Genomic DNA, 16466 nt, shown 5'->3' on the forward strand with positions numbered 1-16466 from the left:
TTGTTGTTATTGTGACATAAATTTTTTTTCGAGGGCCCTACTTGGCTATTTTTAGTATTTGGTTGTTGGAAGCCCTTCTAAAGATCCAGATATTTGCTACCGAAGCTCCTGGTCCTAGGCGACAGCCTTTACTTGGTTACATGGATACGCTTCCCCATATAGGAAACTTTCATCGATTAATATAACTATAAAAAGGCCACATGGTGGGGAGCGGATCAGTGGAGCCAGAAACGGAACATTAATACATTTAAAATCCACTAAAACAATATTAAAACTAACAGGGGCAAATGGAAGACAAACTAAAGTCACACCCCACAGTGTGGAAGTATCACATCATCTTTCAGATGTTACGCAGCTGTGGCCACAAAAAGACTTGGGTTAAACTTAGATGAGCAGTCACAAGCTGATTTTCCAGGCTCGCCTTCTTCACTGATTTCTGTTCTGTGTGTGAACTTCCAATCAGTTTTCAGATCTGCCAGTGTGCTCCAGGGGATGTTAACAGATCCCATAATGTTCACTTATGGAAATGCTCAGGATTGAGTTCAGCCGGAAGTATTAATAATGAATGAACCATATTCGTTGCCATATGTGATATTGTAGTGAAATGTGCAAACATGTGTAATGTTTGAATTTCTCTAAATATTGCATAGAAACAAATCTCTTATCTATAATTTATTGTGAATTACCTTCAGACCTTTGAGTGCTGGTGGGGTTTTCTTTGAACAGTGCTCATACATGTTGTTTTAAAAACCCATAAACCTCCCTGCAGCAGTGTTTATACTGATTATAACAATCTGTGTTTTGGAAGAAAGCAGAAAAAAAAACAACCTCATTGGTTTCCAAACTAAAAACATGCTGAAGAGTTCTGCTTGTGCAATCACAGTATTGATATTTACAATAAAACCTCATTTCTTGTCCCTGTGACGCTCCAGCAGCAATAATAAACAATAGATCCCTGCTGTCACAGAAAACTGACAGAAGAACAGCCTGTAATGACAGATGTCGGATCAGACGAGCTTTGTGTTCCTGCTCTTGTAGGAGGCTGCTTCTCCCACTCCTCTGTCAGGCCTTGTACACAGAGTCTGTGTGATTAAAGGACAAATACGTGCTGCTCAGTCGTTTGTTGTGTTACAAAATTACCGAAAATTGTTCTAAGCTTGATGCAGTAACCTCTTTATTCGTCTTGACTGTTTTAGGTTTTGGACAGATGAAGCTTCAGCTTCTGAGTTTGTGCTTTTGTCATTTCAGCAGTTGAAGAAAATGTGGCTTTTGATGAGCATAAGCAGAGTCATCATGCTGCCTTTTATTCTTTACTTTGGGAGCAGCAGTCGGTTGGATTCCTTTAGTCCTAAAGATTAAATAGTTCTACAGAATTTGGTGTTTTTCTTATAGTCATAACAACAGAGAGAAAACATTGTGTTCTCCAGATCTGTGCTTTCATTTTTCTTTGCATTTTTTTTATTATTAATAGTGGCAATTCTTATGTATTTTTGTGTATGATAGTGATAATACTCACAAGACTGACGTAGGGATTCACGACGATTAAAAATGGCAATGCAGATTAACACGAGGCAATCTCCTATGCTAAACTGTTTTGGGACTATATTCTGACGGAGCACTGCTCCATGGGCACAAAGATCACGCATCGCAACATGAAAACCCCCAAATTCCGTCAACATACCAGCATGGCTAGGCTACTAATACCTTTCCAACAGAAAGCACGGTGCTTGACGCCACATGTTTTCCCATGCGCGCTCTCTGTCCGCTCTCTGTCTGCTGGTGGGAGTGTGCTCACGTGTCTGTGTGTGTCCCTGTGTGTGTCCCTGTGTGTGTCTCTGTGTGTCTCTCTGTGTGTGTCCCTGTGTGTGTCTCTGTGTGTGTCTCTGTGTGTGTCCCTGTGTGTGTCTCTGTGTGTCTCTCTGTGTGTCTGTGTGTCTCTGTGTGTCCCTGTGTGTGTCTCTGTGTGTGTTTGTTTGTGTCTCTGTGTGACCCTGTGTGTGTTCCTGTGTGTCTCTCTGTGTGTGTCCCTGTGTGTCTCTCTGTGTGTGTCTCTGTGTGTCTCTCTGTGTGTGTCCCTGTGTGTGTCCCTGTGTGTGTCTCTGTGTGTGTCTCTGTGTGTCTCTCTGTGTGTGTCTCTTGTCTCTGTGTGTGTCCCTGTGTGTGTCCCTCTGTGTGTCCCTGTGTGTCTCTCTGTGTGTGTCCCTGTGTGTCTCTCTGTGTGTGTCTCTGTGTGTCTCTCTGTGTGTGTCCCTGTGTGTGTCTCTGTGTGTGTCCCTGTGTGTCTCTCTGTGTGTGTCTCTGTGTGTCTCTCTGTGTGTGTCTCTTGTCTCTGTGTGTGTCCCTGTGTGTGTCCCTCTGTGTGTCCCTGTGTGTGTCTCTGTGTGTGTCCCTGTGTGTGTCCCTGTGTGTGTCTGTGTCCACGGGTCGGGGCAGAACTCCACCGTGCACAATGCAGAGAGCAGTGGAGAAATGCACGAGCATGTATCATATCAGGGAAATACCGCCGGGGCAATTAACCGCAAACTAATTTAGTTTATTCAAGTTCATTAATCCATAGATGATTAGTTGTTTACACGCCTAGACTGACGTGACCCCAACCACTTGATTAGCTCACATATGCTGAGCGTCCCTCTGTATTAATTAAAACGAGCTGCCATCCATCCACTCATCTCTTTATTTTCTTTCATGCATGATGTCACTGATGTGGTTGCTGCACACGCTGTCCTCCCTCCGACCTCATGTCTCTATGCTGCTAATGTGTGATGCCACCACCAAGAGCACTATTTGGACTCCTGTGTGTGTGTGTGTGTGTGTGCGCACCATGCTCCTGTTTGGTTTGTCCTTCACGTCTCTTGTTGTAATAATAGACTCTTGCAGCTCCAGTAATGTGTTTGTTCAGCAGTAGATAACCTTCAGTAGTTCCTAAACGTGTCTGTCCTCTTCACAAAGTGAAGCAAACTGCTTTCTTTTCTATTTCATGTGTAAAAAAAAAAAAAAAAAAATAGTAGTTTGAAAGTTGTTTCCTGTTCTGGTTTACAGTTCTTGGTGTGAGTCTACTTTGTGCTGAGTGCCCCTCCTTGTAGTGAGCTTGTAGCTTTTTGACATTTCGCTCTGTGCTGTTCAGAGAAATCATCGTTTTGGTTCTTCCTCCAGGCGCCCGCGCCCCTCGAGCTCTTGTGGACCAGAAGTCTTCAGTAATCAAACACAGTCAAACGGTGAAGAGAGAGTCTCCGTCTCCTCAGGGTCGAGTCAACAACACCAGGTAAGGAAGTCTTCTGGTCGTTAGGCTGTTTTTGTTTTGGGTGTCGTATCAGCCGTTGTGTAATTGACTGTTGTTGTTGTTGGTTCAGTGAGAACCAGCAGTTCTTAAAGGAAGTGGTGCAGAGTGTTCTGGAAGGGCAGGGAGTCGGTTGGCTCAACATGAAAAAAGTGCGCCGCCTGCTGGAGAACGAGCAGCTCAGAGTCTTTGTGCTGAGTAAGCTGAACAGAGCCGTCCAGTCCGAGGAAGACGCCAGGCAGGAGATCATACGTGATGTGGTGAGACACGTCTTTTTACCCTCCCTACTGTAAACACACGTGCCAAGTATGTAACACTTATAACACTTATCGAACACTGCGAGGCTGTCTTGTGCTTTTCTGTGTGGATGAATTCATTATAAACCTCATGACTGTCTCCAGGAGGTGAGCAGAAAGGTGTACAAGGGCATGCTGGACATCTTGAAGTGCACAGTTTCCAGTCTGGAGCACTCTTACACTAACGCGGGCCTCGGAGGAATGGCCAGCGTCTTCAGCTTGTTGGAGATAGCACGCACACATTATCAGACCAAAGGTACGTCACATCTGTTGAACCACATGAGTTTATACTTTTGATGCCAGAGTGTTAAAATGTTGTCGTCTTATTTAGGAGTTTTTGTGCTGGGAAGCTCAACAGCGGTGGGCTTGTGCTACTAACACTCGTCCATGTCTTTGCACTGTGTTAATATTAAGCTTTAAGCTGCATGTTAGATGCTGATTTACTGAAACATTAACTGTAATTTTTCTTATGTCAAACCCTCTCCCAGTTTAAAACCTCCTCACGTTTCCTTTTCTGTGATTTTTGATGAACTCTGTCTTTGGCCCCTTTAATTTTGGTAACCCGGTAGACCCAGAAAAACGCAAGCGAAGCCCCACTGACAGTGCTGGCAGCCCGGGGAGTAAAGAGAGTCCTTCTGGTCGTATGGAGGCCGCCAGACCTCAGGGCCTCCTGAATATTCCCCACCTGCAGCTGCCGCACCACGCAACGGGCAAAGGAGCCCGCCATTTTGATACCCGGAGTCTGAACGAGGAGAACTTTATTGCCTCGATTGGTGTGTACACCACTCCAGCCTTGGTTGCATGTGCACTGTAAACCCCCCCCCCCCCCCCCCCCCCCCCCCTTTACAAGCTCATCAACCTTAATACCAGTCACCTCCCCCAAGCCCCCCCACCTCCTCCTCCTCCTCCAGCCGTCTCAAAGAAAACTCCCTTCACTTGTCCCAGACAGATTCTTACAGGTGTAATAATATTCCACACACTTTGAAAATACTCTCGTCTCATAAACATTCTCAGAAATAGAATCTGGATTAAAAAAAAAAAAAAAAAATCAGAGTTTGGCCTGGTAATTGTTCTTGAAAAGTGTCTGGAATATTTCCCTGTCTCCCGGCCTGGACTGCGTGTGTTTGTGTCCCTTTCCCTGAAACATTGTGCCCCTGTTTGCTCCTCCCTACCTCCCCCTCTCTCTCACTCTCTCTGGAGCTCTGTTGTTAGCCTCCTAGCACCTTGAATGCATGTCTTTGTTTTGGTCTTCCGACACATAAATCTGCAGTAGTGGACGAGGGGAAAGTAGAGGTATGCGCATCGATAGTTAAATCAGTGCCTTTACTGCAGGTTTCTGCAAGGCGTGCTGTAGAAAACGGCAGCTCCCCTTTTGCTCTCAGCATGGAGGGTGGAAGCAACACTCCCCAGTAAACAGTCCCAGTGAAAAGACAAATTGGTCGCTAAAGAATTAAATGACTTGGGGGGGAAAAATCCTTACGAATCCATTTCCAACTTCATTTTCTGAGGATGACTCTGGGTCTGTATACGGGGGACTCCTTCAGTCAAACCACCCTTGACACCCTACCCGCACCCCCTTCTCTTCCTGTTAGAAGTTGCACCTTCAATTCTACAGAATGCTGTGAGACTTGCATCCCGGCTTCTGCAACTGCTCCATTTCACTTGCTGGCTAGTCGGCCTCTCAACCCCATCCCATGCTCTTTTCTCTCTCTCTTCCTCTTACCTTTGCTCTGGAGAGCCAGACAGTGTCCTGCTCAGCGATCAGAGCTCAGCTCACTGTGTGGCTCTCCAGCAGCATCCGGGTGTGTTGTAATGTTACCTTAGTAGCTGGTAACACGCTGTAGATCCAATGCAACAAAAAGCGTCTTTTTTCAATATCGTCCAGATAGAAACACAGCTACATGCAAACATTACAAAACACCTTCCCTCTATGATGACAGATTCTCAGTGCTTATTTTGTTTTTGTTTCTTAATGCTCATCCACCATACATGCCTTTTCAACCAGCTCTCTGACTCTCTCTCTGTCTTTCTCTCCTTGCTTGCAATGCATCTTGGGTAGAATTGTGGAGCAAGCACCAGGATAAGCAAAAAGCTTTGGAAAAACCACAGAGTAAGAGACTTTTCACACACGAAAAAAAAAAAAAAGCCAAAGACAAAAAAAATGATTGGGGTGCTCAGCTGCTGAGCTTTTTCCACCCTCTTTCTCTCCACCAGTGTCTTTATACATGATTCAATTTTTAACTAAGGGCCCAGTATGTAAGAGGTGTAATTGATAAGTTTTTGTCCCAAAATGGAAGGAGGTGAGTTGCTCAGCTCCTGCTACAAGCACATACAGCTCAACACTTTGAGTGATTATGAAGAAAGTTTGAAGTCAGGTGGTATTCCTGAAGACAACCTTAGGTTTCATGGTCATTGTCACCACGCGTTCATGCTGCCAACACCAGGCAAGGATGCTGAAATGCAGCTTTTAATGGCTTCAAACAGAAATAACACAACTGTTCTAACCTCCAGACTCTCTGCATAATCACTCAAACGGATGAACTGCCGGTGTTTGCAACGAGAGCTCTCCGATTCATCTCCTTCTACCTTTGGCCTCTGACTTATAAATCTATAATATTTATAAGTCAGACATATGGATCAGCTGCAAGTTAAAACACTGCTGCAGGTCACACTGGATTTATTTTAAAATGATATTAAACGTTCACACAGATGTAACGACAGCCAAATATTTCCTGTTGTGTTTAATAGCTGCCAGAATTTGTGTGTTTTCTTGCACATTTAAAACACAAACACAGTTGTTTACTAATGTGAATACCTGGCACAGAGTGGGTTTTTTTGGGTCCTTGACATATTAAAAAAACAAAAAAAAAACAAGGGGGGGGGGGATTTATTGTTGTGTAGTCGCTGGCTTAAGCTCAAACAATATGTAATTTTGTTTTTTCCAGTTTGTTTTTTTCCCCTTGCGACCATGCATCCAGATGAACAGAGATTAACACCTGCTGCCCTGTCCTGCTCTTTTAACTGTATTTTTTCCAGTTTCAAGTGGCTTCCTTTACTTTACAGTCAATATTTCACAGCTGCTGTTAAAATATAAGAGAAATGTCACAAAAAATACACCTAAAAAAACAAAAAAATAAAACCAAGACAGTGTCAGGATGTCACCGCACCTACGGAGGTGAAGAATACCATAAGTTCTAATCACACTTGAAACAGAAAATGCCTCCTTTACCGTCCATCAGTTTGTCTGCATGCCTAACTGCCTGTGTCTGTCTGTCGTTTCTGGTGTAACTTGGGCCACATTCGCAGCATCGACTGACACTTACTGTTGCGCTCTTGCAGCTCTTCTGTTGTCATTTGTAACTCTCTCCCAGTTTTGCCGCACTCTCTGCCTGCACTCTTGTCTTTTTTCTCTTGCCTGGTCTTTGGAACTTTTATCTGTTACCTTTAGCTCCAGTATTGTGTGTTTTTTTTAATGCCGTCTGTAGATTAGATAATTCCACAGTATTATACTCAGCTTGTAGTTTTAGCTCGAAGCTAAAAGATATTTTTGAAATCAGACATGATAGAGCTTTGCAGTGTTTAAGTAGGCTTTGGCTCTTCAGATGGATGTAGCGTCAGTGTTGCTGTTGCTGTGCTGGCTTTCAGTGAGGCGGCTCTAAGTAAGGTAAGAAGGTGATGTCGTCGTATTCATGAAAAATGTGCTAATAATCGTGTCTGGTTTGCAGGATCTGAAGGAGCCAAACAGCAGCGGCCGCAGGTGACCGACGCTGAAGAGAAGAAGTCACAGATCAGCGCCGACAGCGGCCTCAGCGTCACATCTGGCTCTCAGGTTTGTGCAGAGCTTTGTGAACTGCAGATGGGGGGTGCGGCAGGTTTCACTGAATTCTTTCCACTGTTTTTTTTTGTCTTTGGTTTTAACAGAAGAGTGACACAGAGTCTGTAACGAGCTCAGAGCCGCCCATCCTGACGAGAAGCACCAGTCAGGACTCAGAGGCGAGCACAGTGGTAGGGCACGGCCAACTCGGATATTTTTATATTTATTCCAGCTACACGGCAAAGCTCAACAGCACGTGTGTCAAGATAAAACCTGGTTACACCTATGGTTGTATGGGGGGGGCCTCTTAAAATCCTGACATGTTCTGGTTTACATCGTTTCACTTGTTACATACAGTAGATACAGGAACTGAAGAATGTGCTGTAAAACATGTGATAGTGTTTAATTAGCCATGGATGTGTGCTGCTCCTCTGTTCGTACCGTCCTTACACCTGTGCTGTTTATGTTGTAGATAAGCAATAGCTCTGGAGAGACGCTTGGTGCCGACAGTGACCTGAGCAGCACAGCAGGAGACGGCCTCGGAAGAACTGCCGCTCACTTAAATCAGTCCAGAGGGACTCTCTCTGACAGCGAGATAGAAACCAATCCTGCCACCAGCTCAGTGTTTGTGAGTACAAGACTCTTTGTTTGTGGTGTTTTTGAACATATGAACTCATCCATTGGGATTCATAGTTCTTCTGAAAGCTTAATAACCTGGAAAAATGCAGTCTAGTTTTCCACCACCTGCAAATGAGCAAAAAGTGTAACGTCCTGGAAAATAGTTTCTGTTTGTCCTCTGCCAAAAAATAACAGATTTACAGATGCTCAGCGTTTGTGGTGTGTTGAAGCTTTACACTTTGAATGACCAACATATGTTTACATAAAAAAACTAAGCCTCTGATTCAGATGAACAATTATTTGTATTTGTGTTCAACCCTCAAACTCACTGTTAACGAATACAACCCGTGTCCACAGGGAAAGACCCACACTCTGAAACCAGGTGCGAAGGATCACACACCAGCGATGGCGAAGGGGCCGCCTGCACAGCCCATGGAGGACATCAGTATGAGGATTTACCTGTGTGAAGGCCTGCTGGGTGAGCTCTGCTCTCTGCCTTCAGACCTTTAGGCTCAGTCAGGCAGCCGATGTAAAGAAAACAGTTCCTTCCTGCATGCTTACAAGTTCTAACAACGTGCACATGGCTTAACATTCGTCTGCATTGCTTTCTGTTAGTGTGTAGATGTCTTTTAACCCTCGGAAGTCTTAGCAGTTTCTCGGTGTGTTTTTTAGTTTCTTCAATATAAAATCATGAAACACCACAATCATGGCTATGAGTAGATAGAACTCAGACATGTTTCCATGCATGCAGATAAATTTACAATATTCAGTATTCATTCACAGAAATGACAATATTTTGGATTTTTTTGATGGGGCAGCTCCTTTCCTTCCATGAGAAGCAATGTAATTAGCAATTTTTAAAATAATAAAACTTTTTTTTACTGCTTAGGTATAAAAAATACTTCTAGATGTTGTAATTTGTTGCTCTCCACCTACTTGTGTGAGCCCCTGTGAACGTTCACTGATCATGATAGGAGTTATTTTTATGGGGGGAAAAGCAGAAGACGTGTGATGACCGAGAGATGATGTAATGTTCAGTGAACTAGTTAAAGGTTGATCTCTGTTCAGAAGTGATCACTACAGAAAGAGTCTCGGGGTATCACTGGATCATAAACACCAGAGTTTCAGGCTATCAGGGGCTGAGTGAATAAGCGCGCCGTGTCTTTGTTTGCCTTTGTTTTTGTTCCTCTCATGTGGCTCGCTCTGCTCTTGTTTTTTGTCATTAAACCTACTCACCTCTTCGCCTAACCCCCCTCCTGCTCTCGCTGCTTTTCTTCCCTCCCGCCGCTCCTCATGGGAAATTCTTCCAGGCCGCGATAAGAGCTCCGTATGGGATCAACTAGAGGATGCTGCCATGGAAACCTTTTCTCTAAGTAGGGCTGATCTCTTGCCTTTGCCCCTTTTCCTGTGTGTGTGTGTGTGTGTGTGTGTGTGTGGGCGCAGGGTGTATCTAGCTAGCTCGGAGTTTAATCTTTGATGTGATGTGGGGTTTTTTCCCTTCTCTCCACTGGTGAGCTGCATGTTTGTGTTTAACAAAGATACAGGTGGAAAATAAAAGCACTCCCACTCCCTACCCTCACACAGATCAGTGTGTGTGTGTGTGTGTGTGAGATAATTCCTTTAACATTTTTTTTCTGTACATTTTCACTAACTTTTCGGTTGACCCAATAGCTGAAACATTTCATGGGTTTGCATTTTGGATGACTTGATGTTACCTTCGAGTGCTGCGAGAAATATAATTGCGAGTTGCAAATGAGCCACCAGCTGGTGAATGAAAAGAGATCCAATAAGTGAAGTAGTGAAAATGAACACTCTCCATATTTTAATCTGCAGGCTTCTGGTGATTTTGTTTGCAGCTTTATTTCAAAATTAAAAATGATAAAAATGTTTTTGATTCATCACAAAATACACCAACACACATAATGGTACGTGTCCACGGCTTCAGTTTTGGTATGCATACTGATAGATGATGCTGTGGACACATATTATTATCATGTGCCCGCCTGGTATGAGTGTGTGTGTGTGTGTGTGTGTGTGATATGAGTTGTGCTCTGAGCTAAGTGAGCTTTGTCCGGCCGCATGTCACTGACTCTCAGGTAAGGAGCGCTCCACGCTGTGGGACCAGCTGCAGTTCTGGGAGGACGCCTTCTTGGATGCTGTGATGTTGGAGCGTGAGGGCATGGGGATGGACCAGGGACCTCAGGAGATGATCGAAAGGTTCAGTTATGACCAAGATTTATTTATTTTTTTTAATGCTTTAATCTATGAAACCCAGATTTGAATAATAACACTCTTCTTTTTCTGCCTGCAGATATTTGTCCCTGGGCGAACACGACCGCAAGCGCCTGGAGGATGATGAAGACAGACTGCTGGCCACCCTGCTGCACAACATGATCGCATACATGCTCATGATGAAAGTATGCAGCCATGTTGGTGGTTTGAGCTGTGCGTGGAGCTGTGTAGAGTTTTATAACTTCATTTTTCCTCTGTGTGGATGTTTTCTTGTTTCTTCAAGGTGAACAAAAATGACATCAGGAAGAAAGTGAGGCGCTTGATGGGCAAGTCCCACATCGGCCTCACATACAGCCAAGAGATCAACGAGCTGCTGGACAAACTGGCCCATATGGTGAGTGTCTGCTGCTCTGAATTCAGTTTGTTCAGCTTTCCATTTGTCCTTTTTTATAATTCATAATAAACTGTCTTTGCAGAACGGCCGAGAGCTGCCCATCAGGCCCAGCGGGAGCCGTCACATCAAGAAACAAACGTTTGTTGTTCATGCTGGCACTGATACAACAGGAGACATCTTCTTTATGGAGGTTGGTTTTTTTTTTTGTTTTTGGAAACTCGTCCAAGTGGCTGCATGCGCTGAGCGTTACGTCTCCGTTGTAGGTTTGCGATGACTGCATAGTCCTGCGCAGCAACATCGGCACGGTTTACGAACGCTGGTGGTATGAGAAGCTCATCAACATGACGTACTGCCCCAAGACCAAGGTGCTGTGTCTCTGGAGACGCAACGGCCAGGAGACGCAGCTCAACAAGTTCTACACCAAAAAGGTCAGACGCAGCGTCTGATTTCAGGGGAATTCAGGCGACGTTTGGCTGTTGATGCAATTAACTTTGTGTCTTCGCTTTCTAGTGTCGTGAGCTGTACTACTGTGTGAAAGACAGTATGGAAAGAGCTGCAGCAAGACAGCAAAGCATTAAACCAGGTACGGACGAGTGACTTTTGCTTATAGACGTCTCTGAGATACAGGGGTATAAGGTCATATATATATATATATATATATATATATATATATTACTTTTTTATGGTTATGATTATGGTATTTTCGCACTTTTTTTCATCCTTTGGCTGGGTATGTGACTTATACTCCGGTGCGACTTCCACCTCCAGCTTGTCCACACTTTGCATTTCGAGTATATGTGACAGCTTGCAGCTGAGCCTCAGACCTCACCTGGCAACAAGGAATTCTGTTTTCTGATTGGTTGAAAGGTCGCTAATTCCAGACCGCTATAAGCGCACAGTAGTCTGCCTTCGACTCATTTACAGGACGTTTATAGGAATTTCTGTGCGGTGAAGCGAATCATTTATCTGCGTGAGGACTTGTGAAAATGCGTAGGGCTGGGTATTACCATCAATTTCCTAGATCGATTCGATTTCGATTCTTAGGGTTTTAAATTGATTAATCACGATTCAATTCGATTCGATTCGATTCAATCTGAATCGATTCAATCTGCTCTTAAATAATGAAAATATACAATACGTTGCAAAATACACGTCTTTATTTTGTAAATTTGACAGTTCACATGTAACTGTAAACAAAACTGTCTTATCCTATTGTATTAAAAAAAGTGCAAATGTAAAAAGTGCTCATATGAATGTTGCAGAAAATTGCACTTTTTACATGAAAAAATTAGTATTAGTATTAAATATTAACAATCGTAGACAGTAAACTTAAACTGTCACACAGAGATCCTTGTTGAGGAAAAGGAGCTCATTGACATTTGCTGACTGTATTTTCATTCGTGTCACATCTTTCACAGATGTATACATCACGGGGATCACAGTTTCATTCAGATGTTTACGTTGCACCATAACGTAGTGTGGTTCGAGCACCTGAATGAGCTGCCGGAATCCTTCAGTTTCCACTGCCGAGTATGGGCGTAAATCTCTGCAAACAAAAGTTGCGATGGCCTCTGTTGTCTTTATGGGCCACGGAGACTCTGACGGTAATGCTGGCAGGTCCTTCAGTTTCTTTTGTTTTGCTCCGGGCGGTGTACTGTCGGAAGCTAAGTTTAGCGTAGTGTGGTACCTTGTCAGGTGGTTTCTGAGGTTTGTAGTAAACCTACAATAACTGAGCTCTGATTGGCATATCTTGCAAACTACCTTGGTTTTATCAAGCTCTTCGTCCTTTGTCCTTTTAAACTTGAAATGATTCCACACTTCGGATTTCATTTGGGATGGCTTGCCGAGCGGTGTTTTCCCTGCCTTAGCCATTTTGGCTGCGTGCCTGAATGACGCGACGTACGACTGCGCAGCTGCGTCATCACGCACCAGAGCGCTGAGGGAGGGAAATCACACAACACAAAAAACTCGATCTCATGCCCTGTGAATCGATAGTGCAAAATTTAAATGGAATCGATCCGAAATCGATTAAATCGATTTTTTTACCCAGCCCTAAAAATGCGTGTGTCTCACTCAGTGTCCTGCAGCCGCACCACTTAAGTTAAAAGGAATTCAAGAGGCAACGTTAAAAAACATAGTGATTTACGCTGGTGCGACTAAAGCTGGATCCATACTCCGCGAGACAAAGAACTCCCTCCCCCGTGCAGACGTTACGCCCACAAAATGACGTCATTTTTTGTCTCGGACCGCCTGCTGTTCCGCACAGGGTCCGGGCCGAACTTTTTCTTTCAAGGCTGTGCGTCAACCATGCTGTGATTGGTCGGAATTTATTGTGGGCGTGATGAAAGTGGAGAAGCGCAAGAGCTTCAGGTGCAGAACACACAGACAGAAGGAGGAAGCACAGCGACGATGGACAGTTTAGATGAGCAGCTGGCAAACAGCTCCTGGAAGGAGAAACACGGCGCACAGAGGAGAGTGTCTGTCCACAAGGTGGCGATAAAAACTAATCCCAGTATTGATCACGGTGTTACAGCGGCTCGCGCACATTAAACACCGGGAGACGGGATGTATTATTGCAGACAGTCATCCACACGTTGAGTTAAACTCACACAGACCAGAGGTCTGCTACAGTCAGCTGCACTGAGCTTCTATCTGTTGTCAGCTGTGCGCCCTCTTCCCTGAACATTATCAGCTTGTTAGGCCAGGTAACCACGACTGTGCTCACAGTTTACAACACAACTGCATTGTCAACCTTTTGTGTGTGACGTGCACTGCGTAGGAGGGCCGTATGAGGAGTTCTGCACACACACGTCTCGCGGAGTATGGTACCTCCGTGCCGAAAATAACTTTTTATCTCTTACCACCCGTGGAGCGAGTTCTCTGTTCTTTGTCTCGCGGAGTATGGAACAGCCTTTATACTCCGGTGCGACTTATCTATGGTTTTTTTCTTCTTTATTATGCATTTTTTGGCCTATAGTCCGGAAAATACAGTACTTGGGTTACTTAACAGTGACTTTCCTGGAACATTCAGAGTTTCTTAGAGCAATAGCTAAAAAATGGAGAAGCGATGCTGAGCACTGCACATGACCTCTTTGCTTATGGTGAACAAACAGAGGATGGTGTTTAGAAAAAAAGCCCGACAGTGCACAGGGCAGCGGACCAACAGAACCAAAAAGAGGTGTACTATAGTGAACTGGGAAAAATCCAATAAATGAGTTAACCCATTCCTGCCCTGCGTCCTTCCTTCAGGTCCGGAGCTGGGCGGCGAGTTCCCCGTCCAGGACATGAAGACCGGTGAAGGCGGACTGCTGCAGGTCACGCTGGAGGGAATCAACCTCAAATTCATGCACAGCCAGGTAAGAGGCCAGTACCGCCGCAGAGAACCTGCTTCTCACACGAGGGCATGAGAATATCAAATATTCACTCATGACGGTTCAGAGATCATCTCGTCCTTCTGTCCACCTCTCTGCTCGTCTCTCCTGTGTTCCTCCGTGTTTCATTTCCTTTCATCTCGTGTGACATCTTCCTCTATCGCCATTGAAATCTTGTGATTACAAACATATGTGATTGGAGTTTATCCACGCCTGACGTTCTCCCATAGAGGAAGAGTTTCTGTTTGTGCTTTTGCTTTTTTTTTTTTGGTTTGCTTCTTTTTTCAGTTACACTTTGTGTTTGTTTGTGTGTGTGTGTGTGTGTTTGTATGCATGCTTTTCCCGAAACAATATTAACACATCCTTCCACACAAGACGCACAAGTTGACATCTGTGGTGCTCAAACCTCATGTTCATTTCCTGTGTGGTAGGAGATGACGTGTTAATCTGTGTGTGTGTGTGTCGTGACGGATGACCTTGAGCAAAGACTTTTCATTAATAATTGGCTATTTAATAGCAGCTTTTGATTTAAGTTTGGACCCCTGAACGTCGCCCTGTGTTGTCTTCACGTCTGTGCAGGTAGAGATAGTTTGGGTTCGTATTTTTCCTTCAGGCCGTGATTGAATGATGTTGATCAGCTCGAGTCCGATAGATTAGAGACACTTCGTACATATTGATGAGTGTAAGGTGAGAAATCGGAAAGATTGACCTGCAGTATTCCTCATTAACGATTTTAAAACTGCACTTCACCCAGACAGAGATCCATCATCTAGCCATGCAGACAGTGGTGGTTACATTTGTCCAGGCTCACAATAGAAGTGAATGGAATTTGATTTGTGCTCAGAGAAAAAAAAAACATTCCCAACAGCAGCAATATGACTGCAGGGAGCTGTTATTGAGCCTGATTTCTACCAAACCATTTCCAGCTGAAATCAAATTGCTTCTTTCTTCTTTTACTGCACTCGGTTTTAAATTTCTTGTACCAGACAAGTGAAAATCAGCTCCCAAAGAGCAGAGGAAAAGTATTCAGTATTCATAACGAGGTATTGGCTACAGCGCAGAACTTTTATGCATAAATAAATCTCCATAAAGCCTATGTGCCTGTGGTGAAAGTCTGTCTGCACCTGCAGTAGTAAGGTGTGACACTAAAACCTTTGTGATGACGCACGTCTTGGACAGGATTACAGGTTAATAAAGAGATTTATTATTTATTTATATAATTTATATTATATTTATATAATTTTATAATTTTTTATATAATTTTATATAATTTTACAAATACCTTTGTTAAAGAGCAATAAAGTGATTTCTTTGTCCTGTTTACAAGCTCGTTAGAATGGTTAACATCTAGTATTTGCCTGCATACATCACACAGCAATCAACTGTGTGTGTGTGTGTGTGTGTGAGGAGCAGATAAGCGTTGTGCACTGTAGCTTTATTAAAGTAATAAAGTGCCTGCGTTTGTCTGGACTTCACCTTAAAATGATAGAATACATAGATCAGAATGATCAGTTTTATCTGTGAGCCAATCAAATTTAGCGTCGTATGTTTTCCAGTCCTGGGCAGCTGCAACCACATCTTCTGCTCGGCCAGATGCAGGTTTTATTTTATTTATAAGAGGTGAGCTGACATTACACCGAGTCACTGTTACAACCACCTGCTTTTCTTTGCTGCTTCTCGAACCTCGAGTTGTGTTTCACATGGCAAAGAATAGGGCCACACTGGCCAAGTTTTAACCTTTATTTAAAGTCAAATGTACCCAGAGTGTATGATGCTCAGTGTAGGAAGGCTCAGTCCTACAGTAAACACCTTCAGGTTTTTTTTTTTTTTAAACCCTCAGCCGGAGCTTTATTTAGCTCCTACTGGAGTCAGCTTCATAGTGAGCAGGCACCGGGTCGGTGCAGTGGGATGGTCGGAGGTGACATCTTGCACCATAGTGGGATTAACTGTCCATCAGTGACTGCCCTCATTTATCTGTCCTGCTGTGTGAGTAAGTGGTGTTGGTGCCAGCCCTTGTTGCTGGAGGAGGAGGCATGGAGGGCTCTGGGGGACTGAGATGTTTAAAGTCCAGGAAAACAAAGGTGAATCCAGCTCTCAATACCTTAGTCAAACCTCTAGTCCTCTGTTTTTTTTTTTCTTTTCATTTTTTAAGTTTCCGGGGGCTGAGTCCTCTTGTGATGGGTTTATTTTTTCCATATTGGCTCTGGTAATCTCTTAGCTAGATCTGAATCTGTACGAGGCTCCTGTGGATAGCGCCCTCTTGGAGTGTCGTCGAGTGTTTGTGCTCTTCTGTCCGATAATAATCCAAACCATTTCTCTCCCATGCTCTCTCCCCCTGCAAGGAGCGGAAGGTACACAACCTCTGCTGTGTTTGCTTATTAGCAGTTACATCTTATTGGGTTTCCTTTTTTTCTGTTTTCTCTATCTTTTCTTTTTACTGTTGTAGCTGTATGGCAAATCTAAT

The 16466-nt window shown here is 44.0% G+C and overlaps 1 protein-coding gene across 24 annotated transcripts in view; it reads left to right on the plus strand.

Moving 5' to 3' along the window:
• Positions 1-16466, plus strand: part of madd (MAP-kinase activating death domain) — a 40366-nt gene that overhangs the window by 18942 nt on the left and 4958 nt on the right. For 9 of the 24 annotated variants that reach the window (XM_028401544.1, XM_028401555.1, XM_028401547.1 and 6 more), the window contains 17 exons: positions 3154-3262; positions 3351-3537; positions 3679-3829; positions 4143-4346; positions 5633-5683; positions 7299-7402; positions 7495-7578; positions 7860-8015; positions 8363-8483; positions 9316-9378; positions 10102-10222; positions 10317-10422; positions 10521-10631; positions 10714-10821; positions 10895-11059; positions 11142-11214; positions 13881-13987. In XM_028401544.1, coding sequence (XP_028257345.1) covers positions 3154-3262; positions 3351-3537; positions 3679-3829; positions 4143-4346; positions 5633-5683; positions 7299-7402; positions 7495-7578; positions 7860-8015; positions 8363-8483; positions 9316-9378; positions 10102-10222; positions 10317-10422; positions 10521-10631; positions 10714-10821; positions 10895-11059; positions 11142-11214; positions 13881-13987 — 2021 coding nt within the window. The remainder of the gene's footprint in view (positions 1-3153; positions 3263-3350; positions 3538-3678; positions 3830-4142; positions 4347-5632; positions 5684-7298; positions 7403-7494; positions 7579-7859; positions 8016-8362; positions 8484-9315; positions 9379-10101; positions 10223-10316; positions 10423-10520; positions 10632-10713; positions 10822-10894; positions 11060-11141; positions 11215-13880; positions 13988-16466) is intronic. The other 15 variants (XM_028401550.1, XM_028401560.1, XM_028401561.1 and 12 more) reach the window with 7 other exon arrangements.

This window comes from Parambassis ranga, chromosome 3 (genome assembly GCF_900634625.1).
Source record: "Parambassis ranga chromosome 3, fParRan2.1, whole genome shotgun sequence".
In the NCBI taxonomy this organism is placed as follows: Eukaryota; Metazoa; Chordata; class Actinopteri; family Ambassidae; genus Parambassis; species Parambassis ranga.